This window comes from Scatophagus argus, chromosome 17 (genome assembly GCF_020382885.2).
Source record: "Scatophagus argus isolate fScaArg1 chromosome 17, fScaArg1.pri, whole genome shotgun sequence".
Lineage (NCBI taxonomy): Eukaryota > Metazoa > Chordata > Actinopteri > Scatophagidae > Scatophagus > Scatophagus argus.
In genome coordinates, this window is record NC_058509.1 from 3861015 (window position 1) to 3882530 (window position 21516).

Here is a 21516-nt window from a genome sequence, read left to right on the forward strand (position 1 = left end):
ACTGTGCGATATTTATTTAATGCAGCAAATTTCTTTTGCTCTGCAAGTTTTGTGAAGAGCAGGACTAAAAGTTGTCACTGGCACTGACGATATGTTAAGTTTGTTTAGCAGTCAGGGAGATGAAAAGCCAGACAAAGACAGCACATGCACAAGACTCCAACCACATCCAAAACCTGAAACCCCAAGGCCACGAGGGGGTGGTGAGGCGGGATCGGGTGAGAGGGGCGCTTGCCTCTTATGGGATATTTTTGGCGGGGAGGGCACAGAGGGCTGCCTGTATTTGGAAATGGAGGTGGATGTTGGAGGTGCAAAGGAGAAGCTGTGATGTGAACTCAGAGAGGCGTGGCTGGGCGGAGGAGGGGACTCGAATCAGACGTCACGGCTTTGGTTGAGACCCTGAGCTCCCTCTGATAGCAACACACACACGCACACACACACACAGCACTGTGGCAGACTGACAGAGGACGGCGGGACGGAGCAGAGAGGAACCTGTTAGAGAACAACAACAACAAAGAAGAAGAAAGAAACCGAGAGAGCGAAAGGAAGGGAAGAAGAGCAGGAAGCAGGAGGGGGAAGAAAAGAGGTAAAATGAATCTCATTTTACTGCGTTACAGCTGGTTTAGTCACTGAAACCAACCAAAGCACCTTGTATGTTCAAATCTCCACTGACATCCTCTCATTTACACTCAGGTTCCATAAAAGCAGAGTGAAGACTTCAAGTACTCGAGCACACTTTAGTAGTATTTGTATTTAACTTGAGTATATCCATTTTATAATATTTTATACTTGAGCTCCAGCAAATTTCAGGGGGGAATATTGTAGTTTGTGTGTTAATGCTTCACTAATAATATCCAGATAATAAGATTTATGTGATTAAAAAAAAACTGAAATGGATCATTAAGTACTTTTACTTTACTTTAAGTGCATTTTGCTGATAATACTCATACCTGAGTTCGATCCCAGGACTTTTATTTAACACAGAGTATATTTCACATTTTACTACTTTTACTTCAGCAAAACATATTAGTACTTCCTCCACCCCATGAATTGATAGGTCACATGACATCATCACGGTATTAATTTGTAATTCATACTGAAACTTGTATTGAAGTGCTGAGAGGAAACATTGTGAAGCAGCCATACTGCAGGGGGTGTCACTGCTTCTTTTTCCAGGCCTTAGCTGTAAGCACATTGTGATGGTCAGCACCTATAAATACCCTCATGAGATAAGCAGAGGAATTCAGCTACAGCCACAGAAGTGATGGGGAGGCACGCCGGGTGGTGTTTTTGGTGTGTGTAGATGGATGCACAGTTTTATTAAAACTGGTGTTGGCTCAATCTACTGGTCAAGGCAGCTATAATCAATATTTTTATTTTAACACGGGATCACACAGCTACTGGTTTTAGTGCCAGACTCACAGAACTTCCTCTTCTTTTAGCTCCTCGTTCTCTTTCTCATCACAAGGTTAAAGATTAAAAAAGCAACGATGCCCAAGCTGCTCGGCACCAAACAGCAGACGGACGCAGTTTGCGACCGGCTGGCGAATGCAGTGCAGCATTTAGCAGCTGAAGGGTTGGATTATTTCCCCCAGGAGTTGGTCAGAAGCAGCTGAAAGAGAGTGAATGTTGGGTTTACATTCGTCTGGGGGTCACAAATGCAACTCCAATCTGCTGGATGTGTAAATAAGCAAACTCCTGCTAACAATTCCTGCACATTATCTTAAAACATGTCAGCTTTGCGGTGCTCACAGCCTGTTTACACTGACTCCAAGTGCAGGAATCACTTTGGCCAAACACATTTATTTGCTTGGTTGCTGAGGTTTAGAAGAAAAGATTTGTATAAATCTCATATTTGTGTGTCAGTGAAACTGTAGCCAGCAGGCAGTTAGCTTAGCTTAGCTTAGCGTAAAGAAACAGTTAGCGTGTCTTTTTTCAAACCTACACTCTTGAAGCTAAAGTTTGCTAGCACCAGCTGACATTTGTCAAACCAGCCTGAGTAAGACCACATCTCCAAAACCCCTCAGTGTGTTGAACTGAGAAACAAATTCAACCTTTTCTCCTCTCAGACGCTTGGAAATGGAGGTGGATGCTGGAGGTGCAAAGAGCTCACACCTTTGTTGTTGTTGTGTCTTCTGCCAACATGGCTCTGACAGAAGCATTACAATGCTTCACTTAACATCAGCTGACAAATTTGTGCTTATCTGCAAAGCTTCAAACACTCAGAGTAGATTCACACTGAGGTCGATGTCTAAAAATAAAACTCCAGGGCCAAAGCAGGGCCCCTGGTGCTTAGGTTACCACCCTCCTCCTTTTCTGACACATTGAAACGGCTTATTTTTCTGTTTGAATTAACACACACACACACACAACCTGGCAACCACAAATTATTCTGAAATGACTTCAACAAAGTTTTTACTATCCCCGAGACACAGACCCGCCTCTGGATCACTGAGGAGACTCTGTCAGTGTTGTCCATATAAATTAATGTTAGAGACGTTAAAATAAAAGGTGAGTCCACGTGGCAGCCACTGCAGCAGGTAAAGGATGTAAATAGATGTAGTTAGTAATCAGAAGCTGCAAACTGAAGCAGACGTTTCCGTGGGCGATCATCCGACAGGTGATCTGACGCTGGCAGTGAGTCAAACTGAGCTCAGCTTCTGTCCAGCTCGACGTTTACATTAATATCTTACAGGCTGATGAGTTACACATTTGGATTAATGCATTTTAGTCCAAAGGATTGCAGAGGCCTCTAGATGATCTAAAATATTTAGAGGACTCATTACGGTATTTTGTCACTGAAAATCATCCCTTTTATTTTATATTATGTTTATATTCTGACTCGTTTGTATCTGGGTCACCACATGACCTGTCGCTGACATCTGCCATCTTTAGGTGTTGAGTTTCGTATTCAAAAACCTAAAGAGTTTCTCATGTGAGAATAACACAGTAACACATAATGTAGTTCATGTAGTTCAACGGGAAAAATACACAAAATACACAAAAAATAAAATAAATAAGAAAGTTTAAGAGAAAACTGGAACCTTTACTCTTCATATGTTTATATTAAATTTTACTCTGAGACAAATTGCACATTTTCACATTCAGCTGCGTGCGTTGACTAAAAGTCGTTCAGTTGAAATGATCTCACTGACAACTGATACGACCTGTAAAATAAAGAACAACCAAATTCTTTGTCCACTTATGCTTTCCGATCTGTTTAATCGGTTTTCGTCGGGCTGCCAGTGAGGCTGCGGTGCTGCTGTTAGTTACATTATATTTACCAGTGATGGTGGTTGGGGGTGTAGCTGGTGGTGCTGCTGCTGGTGTTTGGGAGGGGTTGGTGATGAAGTCTGGTTCCCAGTGTGGTGGATGACAGAGCAGCTGCTCCCTGAACTTGGACCCAGATATTTCTGTAGGCTGATCTCTGCAGAGCGAAGGTTATTTTCACGCCACAGAATCACTCGGTTAACGAAACGTGTTTGTATGAAACTTTGCTGAGATCATGTTTTTATTTATTTTTTTTCTTTTATTTCAATAAATCAGTTTCTTGTTGGGGCTTCTGTCTGTAAATTCTAATCAGTTTAACCAAATATTGCATGTAATTATAGTTTAATTTAAATAATTGTTAAAGGCCTAAAAAGGTAAAAGTATCCAATAATTTACAAAAAGAGTGACATCAAAAATCTAAAAATGTGAGAAGACATTTGTGCATCAGAACTTTGTTTTGTCTTCTTTCTTACCACCACAAATCTTCTCTCAACCCCTCGGATTCATCTTTCATGAGGCCCAAATCCCAGACTTTTACTTGAGCAGGATTTTGAATACCAGACTTATACTTGCACTGGAATTTTTTTTACACCGTAGTATTAGTACATTTACTAAAGTAGACGATCTGAATTCTTCTTCCATGGCTAATTATCTGATCTAAAACTTCATGAGGTTATCAACAGAAGTCTCTGGATGGCCTGTGAACTGGTAAAATGTCTCGGAGACCTCATTAAGACCTCATTTTTATCTTCCACCTTGTTGTTCTTGGATCAATCAGATACTTTTTGTCATCAAACTGCTCCTCCCGTCTCCAGCTGGCACCTCCTCTTGTGTTTTAATGGCTCTGTGCCTCATCGGGCCAACAGGATCGCCTTCACAGAGGCTCTGCTGACAAACAACACGCTAACACTAACAACCCAAACTGTCTTCTTGCTCAGTTAATTTGTGGTGTATTGAGGTTATACCACATCCTGACTGTTGGACGCTGCTGTTTCAACTGTTTGAGGGGCGATTGCAACATCCTAAAGAGCCCAAATAGCCTGTAGAGGCTGTAACTGTGAGCTCCTCCTCTTCATATGACACCGACAACAGCTGCTGATCCGTCCTGCACCACCCGCTCCTCCTTCCCCAGTCGGTCCATGTGTGGAGGCTGGTGACCAACGAGCCAATAGAGGCTATTTAAAAAGAGCCAAGTTCAGACAGACACAGAGCGAATGAGGAGGAGGCGGCGGAAAAGGTGGACAGAGAGGATCATGGACACACTCGTGGTCATGATGGTTCACTGTGTGTGTGTGTGTGTGTGTGTCATTAGTGTTAGGATCCCTTTTCCCACCAGCAAAGAAGTTTACAACTAAAGTTACAACCAGGCCGTCACTTGAGAGATTCAGGTGTCAGAAGCAGTAACACTGGCATTAACGTTACTAGCATTCACAGGATTATTTAAAATGGTTGCCAGGAGGTAGAAAAAGAGACATACTGCATACCTGTCAGAAATGAGTGGAAAGTCGGTTAAGTGGCGCCAGTCTTTTATATTGTGAGAAGGTATCTGAAGATAGCATTTGCTAATTAGCACAAAAAAAGTACAACTGAGGCTGATGGAAATGTAATTAGTTTCGCAAGCATTTGGTCATAACAAAATGAACCTGATGGTGGTGCTGAATGGAAAGTCAGACCCAAAGTTATTGGGGTTCATTTTCTGGGGACCAGGAATGTCTGCTTCACAGCAGTTCGTCTACCAGCTGAATTATTTCAGCCTGGACCAAAGTGGCGCACCTGCTGATCTGCGGAGAGATTGCCATTTCTATAGCCTGGTAATTCACTTATCAAAGCTGAAGAAGACAGGACAGGATCTCAAGGTTTAACTGGGTGTAGGACGACATCCGGTTTGGGGAGTTCAGAATTGCTTCCTGTTGATTATGCGGTCCCGTTGGTCTCATTAGACCCCGACCTTCTGGACACACTGAGGCTGTTTGCAGACATGTGAAGTGGTTCATCACCTCCACATCTGAGGCCATGCTTCTCTGCAGGAAAACATCGGATTGCTCCCTCCGGGCTGAGAGTGACTTACTGGCCCAAGCAAAGGAGTTCAAGAATCGAGACGGGAGCTGAGCCACTGCTCCATTTTCCACTACTCCACTGTTTGTTGATGTCAGGCGCCCGTCACGTCTCTGTGTATCAGACCCCCTCTCTGTCACAGTCTCCCTTCACTCTGCTGACTGATCTGCTGCAGTGTGCAGATTGCGGCTCATTGCGATCATGAATGAGATTCCCCAGTTGCTTTATGGCTGAAATGCACAGCGTGTGAAGGGTAGCACGCCGCAGACCGCAAACCTGACCCTGAGCTTCATTTCTGGACGGCCCTGTGAAGGACACTTGCACCTGTCATTCACACGGCTTCTGGCCCACAGAGACAGGGTGTGTAGGTGATCCTCTGTTTGATTTAGGGAAAGGTGTCGGCACTCAGTCTGTGTGTTGTCGTATTGTGGGATGTTCAGAGATTAGCAGAGAAATGTGCATCTGTCATCTGGGTTTGTTGTGTCCTCCGGTGACCATGAAACAATACGATGATTTAAAACACCCACAAGGCATGTTCACATGTGCTTGGAGGCAAAGAGGAAATGACAAAACCTTTAAAGAGAGGAGAAAAGTGGTTTACTCTCTGTATGTTTACATCCAAATTCCAATTTGCTTTACATATTTAATTCATTACTGTGAACATCATGTTTGTTTTTATCACTTTCACAGTCACATTATGGCAGCTTGGTGTCTCTGCTGAAATCACAACAATAGTAGAAAGAGATAAATTAGCTGAACTCCAGCAGGTTTTACATTTCTGAAACATGACAGGACATATTGCTTCTTGTGAAACCAAAGAAACCAAAGAAAGAAACCAAAGACGGTCTGTCTGATGATCTCTCCTACCAGTGGTGATATCTCGGACTGAAGGAAGTTCAGTCAGAACAGATTGTGTCTTCACTTTGCAGATGACATCTTTGGCTTTCCGTTCTGTTTTTTTCCAGGTGCTGTGTGCTGTGTTCAAGTGAAACTGCCAACAAAATCCCAAACAAACCCAATCTCTGTTTTTCAGAGGAAGACGAGTCATCACTACGACTTCCAGCCAAGAAGAGAGGGCTGATTTTTCGTCAGCACCCGTTTTTTATTGAATTTTGTTCACCAGCTGGATTTTTAGCAAGTCCTGTCTGTCAAGAAGTCAACTCAGCAAACTTAACTTACTGTAGGAAACCATTTTGACAAGTAAACTACAAAACCTACAAAAAAAACAACCTCAACAGTCAAAAATGGCCCCCAAGAAAAAGGCCTCTCGTCAGAAGAAACCCGCTATGGAAACCATCTCTCAAGTCGCCATGGAGACCCCTCCAGTTGCACTGAAGGTGGAGAGCCACGGCGATGGTGTGGTGGTGGTGGAGTCTGGGGTGAAGAAGATCGAGCAGATGGCGGCGCTGGACATCGCCCAGCTCAACAGTCTCAACCTGCCGCTGCCACCGCCGGTCATCAAGCCCGGAGAGAGAGGCCTCGGGCTGGGCAGCGAGCTGATACGACCCCTGCACGGCAACGCCCTGCTGGAGGAGCTCAGCAAGATGCGGCAGGAGAAGTAGGTTCTGACTTTCATATTACCATCAGAAGTTCAGTGCATGTACTATGTACACATACTACATTAAGTACTATGCAGTTCTGATAGAGTGGTTAATACTGTTACATGTACTGGAGATCCACCTCCACCCATTTGTGTCCATCTGTTGTCCTCCTCAGGTTCCTGACTGACCTGGAGTTGGCCTGTAAGACAAAAACCTTTGACGTCCACAAGCTGGTCATCTCCTCCATCAGTCAGTACTTCAGAGAGATCCTGGCCAAAGACCCTGGCATGAAGCGTCTGGAGCTCCCCTCCCTCTCACCTCTGGGTACGCCACAAACCGCTTCCTCTGAACTCTTTTTACTTTAAAGATGTGTGAAGGGAAATTTGAAAGAAAAACAAATCAGGTTTTGAGAGGTCTTTGTCTCCTGGACTCAGGGTCCAGATAAATGGTTTCCCGTGTCAGAGAGTCAGGTTTGGCTACAGTTTAATCAAAAGTCTGTGTCGCTGTCACCCACCCTGTGTGCAGGCCTGGCCAACGTCATCACCTTTGCCTATCTGGGTCGTGTCCACATGTCCCTCTACACCATCGGTTGCACCGCCTCTGCCGCCACCACCCTGCAGATCCCTCAGCTCCTCAAGATGTGCATGGATTTCCTGCTGGCCGAGCTCAATGTGCAGACCTGCGTCTACATCTGGAACATCGCTGCCGCCTACGGCCTGCTGCCCGTGTGCGACGCCGCCCGCCGCTTCGTCCTGGAGAACTTTGTTCAGTTCGCCGACACGCCGCTGTTCACCCAGCTGACGCTGGAGCAGATCTCTGCCTTCCTGCAGGACGACTCCCTGATGCTGCCTTCAGAGGTCACCGCCTTCCAGGTCTGAGGTCAAACTTCAAATCTGGAACTGAAAAATTTAGGTTGAAACAGGATATGCCTTCAAGTGTTTTTTCCAGCCCTTCTGAGTTGTTGCACTTGCAGTTTAACTTGACGGTTTCAATCCAAATTCACCACAAACGATTCTCGTCATCAGCATTTCCTTTTAAACTCCAAGCTGAGCAGAAATGCCAGGACCGCAGTCACGTCCAGTATTAACTCGTCGACCCTCCGGACCTTCCTGCTATTTTCATTCAGACCTAAAAACAGACCTCAGACCAGCTGCTGAGAGCAAAACGCAGCTCCTTGAATCAAAGCCAGTCACCTGCAGGTCAACTGTGAACAGAAACCGCCACTTATAACTCACTGTATGCCATAAGTTTATTAATATACAACTCCATGCCGACGTAAATAGACAAGCAGCTGAGGGTGATAGTTGTATTTATAAACTGGACCAAATGTGAGTCTATCAGTGCTGCTCAGGGTTGTTTTTTTATTCAATTTTACTTAAATTCTCTCTTTATTTCTTACAATACTAGAATTACTTTCAAATCAAATACGTCTGATAAAGTCTGATAAAAAGTCCTGCTTTTAATTGCTGCCACGTGTGAACCTACAGAGACCCAATGTTATTAGTTAAATCCAATATCAATGAATAACATTGTTTGTTAAATAATTAAAATAAATTAAACATTTCAAAAATGTTTATTTACTTTATCAAATCCCAAATTTAAAAAATGTCCAAAAAATTTGTCCAAAAAAATTACTTTTTCCACTCCTGAGTTTTCCTATTTGTTGGGACTTGGTACATGTTCGACAATTTATCCATTTATCCGGTGTTTTTCCATTTCCTGTATTCTGTGTCTAACACATTACATGTTGCGTGTTTGTCTAACTCACTGGTAATCATCTCTCTGTCCAGCTGGCCCTGAAGTGGCTCGACTTTGACTCCTCCCGCCAGGCTCACGCCGCAGAGCTCCTGTCTCATATCCGTTTTGAGACGATCCCAGCCAGCGAGCTGGTGAGTCAGATCCAGCCGGTGCCCCGCATGATGATGGACCCTCAGTGTCACCGCCTGCTGGTGGACGCCATGAACTACCACCTGCTGCCCTACCAGCAGAACAGCCTGCAGTCCCGACGCACGCAGGTCCGCGCCGGGCAGCAGACTCTGCTCACCATCGGGGGTCGACCATCACTCACTGAGCGAGCTCTCAGCCGCGAGGTGGGTGCCGCGTGTGCGTCTCGGTGTATTCGCTCACAAAGAAACACAAGAAAGCTGACTGCTGACCTTTGGCTTCTGTGTCCAGGTGCTGTGGAGGGACCCTCGTGAAGGAGGGGCCACCTGGCGTCACCTCAGCCAGCTGCCGGCAAAGAGCTTCAACCAGTGCGTGGCTGTGATGGACGGTTTCCTGTACGTGGCCGGAGGAGAGGACCAGAACGACGCCCGCAACCAGGCCAAGCACGCCGTCAGCACCCTCAGCAGGTAGGAGGACGGGAAGGACTGTCGTCAAACATGCAGGCAGAAAGTGTTAGCGGTTATCAAATCACTCCGTTCATCACAACCTTTTTCATTAACTGGTCAAGAAGACTCCAAAGTCAAAGGTCACTTACCTTCCAAGGCTCAGAGGGCAGTAGAGGAGTACACAAAGACTTTTGTTTTGGTTCTTGCAGCCAACGACAGAGCAAATGGTGTGATTTTCCCTTTAACAAGTTATTAACTTAAACAGCTGCAGACTTACTGGCTTACGGTCTCAGTATGCTTCAGACAAGGTCTAACAGTGTCTCAAAACCTCTAAGCCCCCCCATCGGTTGGAATTGGTGCTGGTTGGTAATCAATCACAAACTAAAACCATGCCTGTCCCCTCTGCTCTTTGCCTCCACCAGATATGACCCTCGCTTTAACACCTGGCTCCACCTGGCCAGCATGCGTCAGCGCCGCACCCACTTCTCCCTGGCAGCCAGCGGCGGCCGTCTGTTCGCCATCGGCGGCCGCAACGTGGAGGGTCTGTTGGCCACCACCGAGAGCTACCTGCCCTCCTCCAACACCTGGCAGATGCGTACGCCGATGGAGGTGCCCCGCTGCTGCCACTCCAGTGCCACCCTGCCCTCCGGAGACATCCTGGTGACCGGTGGGTACATCAACTGCGCCTACTCACGCTCTGTGGCGTGCTACAAAGTGGAGACCGACACCTGGATTGAGAGCGCCTCCATGGAGACACCTCGCGGCTGGCACTGCTCCGCCACCCTCGGAGGGAAGGTCTATGTGGTGGGAGGAAGCCAGCTGGGGCCCAGCGGTGAGCGGGTGGATGTGCTCTCTGTGGAGGTCTTCTCCCCAGAGAGCGGCTCGTGGAGCCGGGCGGCCCCTCTGCCCCTCGGTGTGAGCACCGCCGGCCTGTCCCCGCTGGCCGACAAGCTGTACCTTCTGGGAGGCTGGAATGAGGCGGAGAAGCGCTACAAGGCAGCCGTCCAGAAGTATGACCCAGCCACGGACAGCTGGTCCATGGCGGAGGATCTGCCCGAGCCCACGGTGGGAGTGTCCTGCTGTACGCTGACCCTGCCTCCCCGCCACGCAGCACGCCGGCAGCAGCACAGAAACACGCCGACCCACGAAGACCAGCAGCTGAAGAACCGGAGCAGAGAGAGCAGCATGGCTCCTTCACAAACCATCACAGCATAGAAAGGCCGCGACAAGGAAGAGACTAGGAGAGATCAGGGATGGTTTAACCTCAGGAGAACATCCAGATCATGTCAGCTCTTTTTCTGGAAGTAATTACACCAAGAATGAAGGATAAAGAAGAGAAAATAACAAAAACAAAAATGCTCTCAGCACTGTCTAAAATTTCATTACTATTATGATTGCGATAATTAAACACCAATTAGCAACCAGAAACGGATCAGTGAACTGAGCTGCATGTGATGATTTTGCAAGAAGAAGAAAGAGCTCACATGATCCAAAGTGATCTCAGGAGGTTTTATACCGATGGAAACAGAGAAGAGGTGGATGAGAGCCGGGCAGGTGGAGGTAGAGAGCTGATGGATGGATGGAGGAGGAGGAGGAGGAGGAGGAAGATGATGAAAGATGGTAAAGAAGAAAACAGCGGCTGTTTGGGTTGAACAAAATGTCACTGTGAATCCACTGGCAGTTTGTGTACAAAGATGTATCTAGGCAGAAAGTGTGTGTGCGATATTCATGTGTGAACACGTACGTGTGTGTGTGTGTGTGTGAGACAGAGATGAGTGAATGACAGGAGTGTGTGAGCCAGTGCTGGCAAAAACCGCAACAAAAATCAAGATTTCACATCAGCAAACTTGAAATATTTCTCCTGGGGACAAAAGCTGGCCAACAACAGTGTTTATCATTTTATTTATTTAAAAGGTTTATGTCAGAAGTATTGTGGCACATTTGTGACAATAAAATGTAGATGTAGAACTTAAAGATCAACATTTTCTAAGTGCAATGGAGGAGTGGGATGTGAACACAAGAGGAAGGCGAGTGTGAGCTCGACAGCACAGGTGAGATATGAAAAGGAAACAAAGGAAAAACGACATGAAAAATTATTTTAAAGTGTCTTGGTATCAAACACAAAAGAATCCAAACAAAACAGTATAAAAAAATATGAAAAATGCAGATAAACATCCAACAAAGAAAAAAAAACATAAAAACGTGACAAATTCCTCACCTGTGATTGTTAAAACGCCCGCCTTCCTCTGACGTCTAATTTTTACTGAAACTAAGCAGGTGGCGCCACAAACTGCTGCTGAGCTTGTGGAGGAGTTACGGCGAGGTGAACGTGGCTCCTCTGATTGGCTGACTCCGTCTGTTTGTCTCCTTTGTGGAGTTTCACTGAATAAAACTCAACGTAACCCAAAACGCGTCGCTTCTCTGCCTTTTGTTTCCCTTCTAGAGACATGAAACACTTAAATACAACTGAGCATCAAGTTCAGCAGTGCTGTAATATTCATCACTACTTTAAGTTGAGAGGTTTGATTAACATTTGATCATTTCAAACAGTATGTTTAAAATGCCCGTTTGAGCCGTCTTAACACAATCAGGCACATATTGTTACACTGAACACAAAGGGCACAGCACCATGAAACAATACACATGGTTTAGGCTACGTTCAATCATAACTCATGTACAGCATCGACTCATTCTTGCCAGTATAATCCTCATCTTAAAAACTTTGTGTCAAATGCAGTGGAGTAAAAGTGCAGTATTTCTCTCTTTAAGTGTATTTGAAAATAAGCACAGAACGTGTCAGAACAGTATTTAGACGCAGGGCTTGAGGTTCTCTCACAGATTCAAAATGGAAACTGGAATCTTTGCCAGTTTCCCATTTCACATCAGTTCCTGTTCGAGATTTGAGATTTCACGTTGGACAAACGCTCAGATGAACTCCTTTGACCTTTGTGGAACAGAGCCGTGATGTTTAAAAGTGAGATCGCGCAACATCTGTAAAGCAGCCGTGAGCTCACATCTGCCTCCCGCATCGCTTGGTCGAGATTTTAACCGAAGCGACTTCAACTGGACGTATGAAACCCTTTGACATCAGCAGCCGAACCCGCTTTCACAGTGAAGAAACACCACAAGACAGCGCAGTCATTTTTTACCATTTTATTACTTTGTTACAAACAAGATCAAAAGGTGGTCCTTTACTTGCCGGGGAGGATGATGCCATCATACTGTCAAAAAAAATTAGAAAGGACAAACGTTAGATTGTAAACAACCATATTTTGGCAGAGAAAATATAAAATGACGATATCAGCAGGATAAAATCTGGTTCTCCCACAGCAACGTTTCAGCTGCGTGAATCAAATCCCCGAACAGTGGAGGAAATATTACAAAACCACAGCAGGAGTCACATTTGAAATGTTGGACAGACAGTTACGGATTAAAATCACTGGACCCAAACGGGACCGCGTTTTAAACCGTGAAGGATCTGTGCTGTGGGAGCGATCAGTCCGGACAGTCAGACTCCGAGTTAGTCTGCGTAAACGGAGCCAAAGAAGTGGCTTCATCAAAAGCAAGTTCACCAACAATGAAATACCAATCCGAGTTTCCTCCATCCTTTCCAATAGTGGATTAGCTGGGTTTGGTTTGTGACTTACTATGAAACCAGCTCCTCAAGCCGTTAGTCGATCTCACATGTCTGTACCAACACTTCTCAGACAAACCTTCCCTCCCATTTTGTCTTAAATGTTAACGTGAACTTTTATCAAACTACTCTACAATTTCTGCGTCTGTTGGGATGTGTGGGAACTCTGATCGACACTCACTTTCTGCTGGAACCAGCGCATGGCCTCCTCTTTGCGGATGCGGTGCTTGAAACCGATGCGGCCCGTTTTCCGCTTCTTGTCGGCGATGCTGAAGCCGGGTCTGCCCAGAACCTGAACGGAAAGAGGAGGCAGAACCGGTCAGAAAAGCTTCCAGTGAACATAAAGCAGTTTGTTCACTACACACGAACACCTCAGAAACATCAGAATCATCTATCAGGATTTGTTGCCGGGCCTCTTCACCTCAGCACAGGCTGAATATAATGATACCATTCACAACAATCTAAAACAGACATTTGAGAAGCTGTAACCAAGAAATGTTTAGTTTAGTTTTCTAGCTAAATTACTTCGTACATTAATCACTTCCTGAAATCTTCATTACATAGCACTGAAGTTACCCAGACCAACGTTCAGCACATTTAATACCAACAGAGCTAAGAGATTTAGCTTATTTTCCTCAAGAATTCAGTTTATGGGAAAAAAAAGGTTCTCATACGACAGACAGACATCAAAGAGACCATCAGGTGTAAAAGGTGACCCAATAAGATCAAGAGCCATCAGCTGATCTGGAACATGATTTACCTCAGACATGTCAGAACATTCATGACAACAAAGACAAAGAGCATTTGAACATGGAACTGATTTCCTGTTAACCACCTACTGAAGTTATCTAAATGAGAAAGTACAAAAGTTCCAAAAACCTTTTAACAAAGCTCCAGTATTGGAGCTCACCCAGTGCAAAAAGCAATAAGAGATAATGACAGTTTTCAAATTTTGAGATGCTCACTAAGTATGACAATGATTCTCATTCCTGAGACAAGCAGTCCAAACAAATTTTAACTAAAGCCAAATATTTTAAATACTACTTATCAAAAATCTGTATGTTTTCCACCACTTCCACACTCAAAATGAATCACATCACCTCCAACCGGCTACATTTAAAAGATATCTTTTGGCCACGTACCACGTAGAAGTCCAGTCCGTAGATGCCGATGCTGGGGTCGTACTTGATGCCCAGATCAATGTGCTCCTGGATGCCGAAGCCGAAGTTTCCCGTGTCTGAGAAGTTGTTCTTTCTCAACTCGTACTCACGCACCTGGAAGCAGGAACAGCAGAGTGGAGTCTCTTCAGTAACACGGCAATAACATGTGATACAAATCCCCTTCTAAAATGTGTACAAGCAACAATCAAAGTATTCAGACCCTGCAGTGTAGTTCATCCATGAATTTTGTTTCAGAAAACTGATCCACAGGATGCCACAGCACCAGCTGTGCTAGCAAGCTTGGCCACGCAGAGTGAGCTCATTTATTAGTTCAACCATGTCCTTAATGTTAATACTACACACATTTAACATAAACAGACCAAATCAGCTCCAGTCTTTACTTTTCAAGATAAATCTCAAAGTTTTGTTTACTTTTCAAATTAAAGCAATCTGAAATGGGCTCATCAATCACTGGATTAAACAAAAAAAAAACTACCTCATACACTTAAGTCTTTTAAAGGTAACCAGCCAAAGAAAACCACTGGGATCAGCACAAAGACCAGAGTAATGTAGAGTAATAAACATAGTGACTTTCTGACCTTGAGTCCTTTCTCCAGGATCTCCTCTGCTTTGGCTCCACGGACAGTGCAGTGGACGGCAATCTTTTCATTTCTGCGGATGCCGAAGGATCGCACAGTGTAGCGGGCTGTGGGTGGCGAAGGGAACAAGACAAAAGTTACAAGAACTGAATAAATAGAGTCCTGCAGTGTCTGTACACGTAATTAATCTTCTGAAAATGTTTTATAAAGGAATCCCAGGTTTACTATAACTTTGAGCTGCCTGTCCCACATTTAGCTGCTCTGGGAATATGTCGTGGCGTTGGATGAAACGAAACATTGGACATCTTGTCTGCTTTAGAGAGCACCTCCACTTCGACAAATACGTCCACAGCTCCAAACTTTCACCCCCCACACAGACGCTAACCTTTGGAGAAGACGGGTGTCTGCCCTGTGAGCTGCTCCAACACCTTAGCAGCACGGGTCAGTCTGTCTCCGCTTTCGCCGACGCAGATGTTCAGGCAGAGCTTGCGAATGCGGAGCTCTCTCATGGGGTTCTCCTTCTTCTCACCCTGGTCCTGAAGGACAAAATAAACAAATCTGTCGTCATGAATGTTTTCACACCTCAGAAACACCAGTACAACAGCTCAGAGCGTCACACAGAAACACTACATGGTCTGACACCTTGTCAACTGCTGCTGCCATGTTGCGTTTACTAGCTTTAGCCTGCTAACAAGACAGCAAAATCAAGAAACCCAGACTGACGTTTCAAAAACGTAAGAGTTAAGCTGGACTCCGGTTTATCGTTCACCATATGCTACTCTCTCTATTTCCCCATGTCCTGACCACGCTCTTCTACGTCGGGACAAACTTCCGAACAGCCTCGGACCTATACATGCCGGCCGGAGAACATGTCCGTACATATCCCCGCTGTATCTGCTGCTAGCAATTCCACAGATCACATACGAGTCCGGAAATTTAATAACTTTTTAAACACTTATAAAAAAGCTCATATGAAAGGTAGGCTGTGTGGGTTAGTCAAGCTTAACTGTCATCGCTTATCTGTACCCTGCTCTGTAATGACAGAATATGAATAGAAATATATGGAGGGTAGTATTTTCCAGTAGCTAGCCTGTTAGCTTCACTCGGGATTTTTGCTAAAGTGTCTTCCGTCGCACTTATTCACAAAATACGACTCTAATTTAATCGTCCATAGTGGAGTCCATGTCTCTGTAAATCAGGCAGCAGTTGGGATGACACCACAGCTCAGATGATTGCGGATTTCTACTCCAACTTCACATTGGACCACCATCGTATAATGTGAGACAGTACTCACCGCCATGTTGGATCACTAGAAGAGGACGTTACGTTTCCGGCGATACACATTTATAGTGGTGTGTTCACCGTAAATGAGCTCGGAAAAACAATGCGAGGTAACGCGAGGGTTCCGTTTCATGCAATAAATCAAAAAATCTTTTAAGGCATTTGTCAAGCAAAATCATTAAACATTCTCACCGGTCGAAGAATCCCAAACATGACAATCTGCCATTTTTTAAAATAATTAATGTAATCATTATAGCATTGTACTTTTGGTGAGATGAAAACCAGTGATTTGCCATTTTTTGACTCTGAGAAGCTATGATGACCTTTTAAAATAATCATCAGATTACTTTAATAATCATAAGATTAATTGTTGACAAACAATTGTTGGTTTTAGCAATATTTATATACGCTTTTGCCACAGACAATCTTTATTCCTTATTACACCAGAAACACAAGGTAGTGACTTTCATTTAAGACTTTTATTTATCCAGGAAACTTTATTAATATAATCCCTTAATTTAGAAAATATTAGAAAAAAAATTAAGTTATAAAAACACAACATAATACCCAAAACACAATAAAACAAAATTTGACATCACTTTAACAAAATACACCAAAAAATAATTGCATAAAGATGATATCAAGCTGTTGCTGATCTGAAATCAGGAAAAAACTATTAGCAATTTGAATATATGAAAAAATGAGGAAAGGCTTCTAGTGTGTCTTTTTGAGAAAAGCTACAAGAAGAAATAGCTTGCATTAAAAACATTTCTGCTTTAAAAGCAAACAATAAATAATTAGGTATAAATAAACAGGCAAATGTTATTTTAATTTTACAAGTTTGCTCCTCATTACCATTGTCATTAGTAGTATTAAAATTATAGTCATCTTTGTCTATCCAAATTATTATGGACACTCATAAAACTGTGTTGCTTTTTGCACCTCGTTTCACCTCGTTCATATACTCATATTTTCCCATCACTTACAAATGAAAGAGGACACATACCAAACTACAGCACCACCGATAAACGCTATGAAGAGTTTATTAATGAATGCTGTGTCTAGAAGGGGAATCGCAGTCATTATGGAGAACCTATCGGTGGTTTTCTTGGGGAAGGTGTCTGCTGAGGGAGTCATTAGTCTCAGCGGAGGGACAGGAGCTGGAGGCTTCAGCAGGGGCAGGCCCTCCCTCCTCTGCTCCTCCAGGGCCTTGACGAGGAAAGCCAGCGCTCTGCGGGGGAAGACGGCTGGGCAGAAGAGGTTGCAGCTGGGGACGAAGAAGTGAGGCAGGATGCCTCCACGTGCGTGGTCCTCCAGAGCCCCGAGGAGGTGCAAGAAGCAGACAGGAAGCTGCTTGGGCGCCCACATGGAGTCGCTGAACCTGAGAGTCGAGAGACGGGGCGGAAAAGAAAATCTGAATGTTTTTACAACCAGTGCTGCTAATACTAATCCAAACACCACCATGAGCCCTTTGTCTATTGCTGCAACAAACATACAAAAAAAAAAAAAAAAAAATTAAATATGTTCACTCTCTTTCATCTTGACCATGTCTTGGGAGAACTATCTGTCCACCAGCTAGTTGGTAACTGATGTCTGTTTGCTGTCGGGTGCTGAGCAGGAAGCATGCAGATGGGTTTTAAATCTTTTCCACTGAAAACAGATGCCTGCTGAAAATTGAGCTTTGAGCGCAGTCAAAATGAACTAAAACAAAGTTGTGAGCCAGACAGATAAACAATCAGCTACAACTTGCTGTAAAGCTCTGCAAAGCTGAGGGGAACTGACTACCAATGCCTTTACTACTGCTACACTAGCACATGACCAGTACTGCTGTAACAGTTACCGTTACAGTGTAGTACTTATACTTCTAATGCTAGTGTGTTCACTATGGTAATACTGATGTAAAGATGTTACCTGATGGACAGCGTGTGGAGGAAGGCGGTTTTCCCGTGATACGAGCAGAGGCCTTCCAGCTCTTTGGGAAAACGTTGTTTCAGGCCCTCAATCAGAGACTTGAGGAGCATTAAGCACTGCTTACTGTCAGGGAGAAGACAAACTCATCTGTTGTAAAAGGTATTCAAGGAGCAGTTTATTCCAAATTTATATGTTTTCCCATGAGTTGATCTTTTTAAAGTGATCTGTAAAGCATCAGTAAATGATTTCTCAACTATTAACTAAAGCCATTAATTAAGATTTAGTGTTGGTGTTAGAAACTGAATGCTCTATAAACACTAAGAATAATTTAATCAACTGAATTTTTGAGGTACTTTTATTTATTACTTTACATCATCTATACTTGCTGTTTTGGTCTACATGAGACCCAAGTCAGAGCGATCAGAAGACTTAAAGCAGCTGAGAGTCTCACCGGCAGCACTTGGTGGCTTTGCTCTCACAGCAGGTTTTCTTGTTGCCGTGGCTTGTGATGATTTTCTTCTCAATGTGAGAGAAAGAAATCCTCCAACTTTCTGTTACAGAGAGTTAGAGGAGGATCAGAAACCTGATGGGATGACGTCACCATACCAACACACAGACAAACACACACACACTCAGACACACTCAAAATAGATGTTATGTATAAAATAAACCACATCCAAATAACACACGTAAAAGTCCTACATGTGATGTGACGGAAAGAACAGCCAATCAAACTCAAGCAGACAAAAATGTCTCTCACCTTTTGCCTCCTCGCTGAGATTTCGTCCTTTGAGCCTCTTCGGCACAAAGAAACACGGCAAACTTCTGATTTCTTGGCGAACCTTCTTTCCAAGCCAGTTGTCCACATCTGGGCCGTTACGGATGGTGAGCGGCCAGCCCTGAGAGGAGTGAACCTCCATACAGGAACAAGGACAAAACTCACTGTCAGTATGTAAGTGTAATGCTGCCTTTGGTATTGCCACCTCTGCCCGGCATACATATCAAGATTTTAAATGTCCTTCCTAAGTCTCCTTAATCATAGAGCCGTGGGTGACGGATGACTTTATTTCTCCAGATTTCCATGTCTCCTCAGCTCTGACTGTTGTGATAAAAATGCACAGATAAAATGGTCACCTCCAGAGCAGGAACCACATCCACAGAGATCAGCTCGTCACTGTCGTTTTCACTCCTGAGCAGAGACAAAGTCACGGCCGGCGAGGTGGGACGCTTCCTGTTCACCTCCCAGCGGCATCTTCTGTCAGGCACTGGAGACAAGGAAAGGAAAAGGTAAACACAGACTAGGTGGGATGGGTGTCAATAGAGAATGAGTCCTCATATATGAAACTGCTCACAGACAGAAACAGCTTCAACAGAAAGCAGAGGGAGAAACCAGGCATTTGACACAGAGGAGTAGCGGCAGATGAGGGATGAAAGGCGATAATCACACCTTGGTAGGTCTTGAGGAACTTGCGGACCAGGCGATACATCTCACTTAAGATCTTGCTCGATGAGAGGGTGCGCTCGTTCTCCAAAAGAAAGGCCTGTATGTGGCTCCTGGTGGGCCGGATGAAATCGAGCCGATAGAAGAGGCCATCGTCGAGCTCTGTCATGTTGAGGCGTGAAGGAACCTGAAGCTTCAGCATCATGTCAAACTCATCGGGGCTGTGGATCTGAGGCAGGAGGACAGAGAATCAACACAACATACAAACAGCAGTGTGACTTGTTTGTCTAATGTTTGTCTATTTTCTTTTTGTATCACTGCGCAGGAGGAGTATGCATCTATTCATGGACGAGAAGCTAACTAAGCACACCAACCTCTTGTCCATGAGTGGATGCACGTGTGGTTTGGTAGAAAGAAAATAATTCTAACATGAAACTGCTCACAACAAGGTCTGTGGATTACATTGGTTATCTGGGTCATAATTTCTGTAAAAGACTCATTACTGTTGAGTTTTTCAAGTGTAGTTTAAGGACTCTGAGCTTCGCTAGCAAAATGCCTTCCAGTTCCTTTACACTAAAGAGAAGGCAAATGTCTCTATAGCCGATATCTGCAACAATAAACTCTGCAACTCAGACCAAAACCATCTATATAATTAAATACCACCACAGGAAAAAACATGTATTTTTGATTTTTGGCCAAGTTTTCCCTTTAAGGCTGGTGGAGAATACCAATCTCTGGCTGTATTGTTGGCTGTAGAAATTGCAAGTCATGACCTCACCTTAACTTTTTCAAAGTAGCTGCCGGTGGTGAGGAAGTCCGCTGACTGGAAGAAAGGCTGATCACTGTTGCTCCTCAGGAATTTTAGCAGGTTCTCACGGAAATCGTTGACCACCTCTGCAGCCCAGCTGCGGTCTTTCTGCCGGATCTTGAGGGCGTCAGCGTTGAGTTTGATCCAGCTGGCCAGTTCTGGGGATATGGAGACCAGCTCCTCAACCACTCTGGATCCTTCCTCTGCAAAGTGGACATCACAGAGAAGAGAACATCAAGAACTTGTCCAAATCACTAAAGCATTAAGATCATTTTAACAGCAATGCAACAAAATTTTTACACTCCTAAACTAAATTGCTGAACAAATTTTAACTGCAGCATCACCTGCTTGCTGTTTCTGCACTTTCTGTCTCTGTCTTGCTGGTGTGCGACATGGAGGACTCAACACTGGTCCGATGTCCTCTTTACACCGCATGGCTTCAGTTGGTCTGTCCTTGATCAATCAACCAATCAGTCAGTTGACAGAAAATGAATTGACATCTTTTGATAATCGTTTAAGCAGTTACTCTTGCAAGAACATTTTATGGCTCCATTTGCACAAATGTGAAGATCTGTTGTTTTAAACCTTCTGGCTCCTTCAAAAGGTCAAAAATTAATTTGTCCAGTGTTTTAATTTATGACCAAACAAATGCAAAAATAAATAAGCTAAACATTCCCATCAGTCCCAGCTGTACTTTGTGTTCAGTGTTAATTAATGTGGCAAACATTCTAGCATTGTCACGTTAGCATGCTGTTAGCGCTATCTTATTTTAAAGCTGTATGTTTGAGAGCAGATGAGCTTTGTTTCCAAAACTTAGATAAGAAGCTACATCAAAGACAAAAAGCAGTAATATAACAGTAATATAAACCAATAGACAGACAGATAGATAAATAAATAGATAGATAGATAGTTCTTCTGACAAATGTTCTACTGGTTTCTGATGCTAATGAAGTATCTTGATGATGTGACATTGCTGTAACTCACCCGTGTTGGAGGAGCGTCTGTTGACAGCCGTGTCTATGTGTTCCTCTTCATTTTTATCCACCATCCATACTTTCACTTTCATTTTCCATGAAATGTAATATAAGTATAGCTACTTCCTGACTGGCACTAAGTGCACTTTATCTACCTCATTTTGTATTTTATTTTATAATTTTCTGCTGCTATTTATAAGTGTGCTTTTAAGCCGAGAATCTGCACAAAATTTCGTTATGCTTGCATAATGACAATAAAGACTCTTGAATCTTGAATCCTCTCACCTCCACAATGCAGAAATGTTGTCAGCTGATGTACTGCTTATCTTGTAAAATAAGTGCACGCACACACACACACACACACACACACACACACACACAATCATGCTGCTTAGCAAGCTAGTTGTTACTGTCCATTTCTGCATCACGTAATAACAAGACACACCTTGTTGATTCTTCAGAGCTGTTCACAGGTGACAATGCGGATTACTGTAGTTTTGACTGAATGCTGCTGT

The 21516-nt window shown here is 44.0% G+C and overlaps 3 protein-coding genes across 4 annotated transcripts; 1 reads left to right on the forward strand and 2 right to left on the reverse strand.

Annotated features, from left to right (window-relative positions):
- The first annotated feature begins 260 nt into the window (after positions 1–260).
- Positions 261–11080, forward strand: klhl43 (kelch-like family member 43). The gene is made up of 7 exons (XM_046418483.1): positions 261–583; positions 6288–6880; positions 7039–7187; positions 7389–7735; positions 8654–8953; positions 9039–9214; positions 9616–11080. The coding sequence occupies exons 2-7, from the start codon at positions 6567–6569 to the stop codon at positions 10406–10408; spliced, it is 2079 nt and encodes a 692-aa protein (XP_046274439.1). The 5' UTR covers positions 261–583; positions 6288–6566; the 3' UTR covers positions 10409–11080.
- A 1251-nt stretch (positions 11081–12331) lies between these two features.
- On the reverse strand, positions 12332–15264 carry rpl11 (ribosomal protein L11). Its single transcript, XM_046418495.1, has 6 exons — positions 15229–15264; positions 14972–15122; positions 14587–14693; positions 13970–14101; positions 13009–13119; positions 12332–12414 (listed from the first exon to the last, which is right to left on the reverse strand). The coding sequence occupies exons 1-6, from the start codon at positions 15247–15249 to the stop codon at positions 12385–12387; spliced, it is 552 nt and encodes a 183-aa protein (XP_046274451.1). The 5' UTR covers positions 15250–15264; the 3' UTR covers positions 12332–12384.
- Positions 15265–16512: 1248 nt separating this feature from the next.
- LOC124075089 (cyclic GMP-AMP synthase) lies at positions 16513–21174 on the reverse strand. 2 transcript variants are annotated; one of them, XM_046418491.1, is made up of 9 exons: positions 21012–21174; positions 20372–20475; positions 19998–20230; positions 19226–19448; positions 18913–19043; positions 18539–18692; positions 18230–18329; positions 17779–17901; positions 16513–17248 (listed from the first exon to the last, which is right to left on the reverse strand). In XM_046418491.1, the coding sequence occupies exons 2-9, from the start codon at positions 20460–20462 to the stop codon at positions 16846–16848; spliced, it is 1458 nt and encodes a 485-aa protein (XP_046274447.1). In that variant the 5' UTR covers positions 20463–20475; positions 21012–21174; the 3' UTR covers positions 16513–16845. The 2 variants fall into 2 exon arrangements, with proteins under 2 accessions (XP_046274447.1, XP_046274446.1); XM_046418490.1 differs by having other exon boundaries at positions 20372–20480.
- Positions 21175–21516: the final 342 nt, after the last annotated feature.

Coding starts and splice junctions, on each gene's coding strand:
- rpl11 (XM_046418495.1), bottom strand. CDS start 15,249: ATGGCAGCAGCAGTTGACAAG. Junction 14,694..14,971: donor GACACCCGTCTTCTCCAAAG/GTTAGCGTCTGT, acceptor CGCCACCCACAG/CCCGCTACACTGTGCGATCC. Junction 14,102..14,586: donor TCCTGGAGAAAGGACTCAAG/GTCAGAAAGTCA, acceptor TCCTGCTTCCAG/GTGCGTGAGTACGAGTTGAG.
- LOC124075089 (XM_046418491.1), bottom strand. CDS start 20,462: ATGCGGTGTAAAGAGGACATCGGACCAGTGTTGAGTCCTCCATGTCGC. Junction 18,693..18,912: donor ATGTGGTTCCTGCTCTGGAG/GTGACCATTTTA, acceptor TCCTGTATGGAG/GTTCACTCCTCTCAGGGCTG. Junction 18,330..18,538: donor TCTCAGCGAGGAGGCAAAAG/GTGAGAGACATT, acceptor TCTCTGTAACAG/AAAGTTGGAGGATTTCTTTC.
- klhl43 (XM_046418483.1), top strand. CDS start 6,567: ATGGCCCCCAAGAAAAAGGCCTCTCGTCAGAAGAAACCCGCTATGGAA. Junction 6,881..7,038: donor AGCAAGATGCGGCAGGAGAA/GTAGGTTCTGAC, acceptor TGTCCTCCTCAG/GTTCCTGACTGACCTGGAGT. Junction 8,954..9,038: donor AGCGAGCTCTCAGCCGCGAG/GTGGGTGCCGCG, acceptor TTCTGTGTCCAG/GTGCTGTGGAGGGACCCTCG.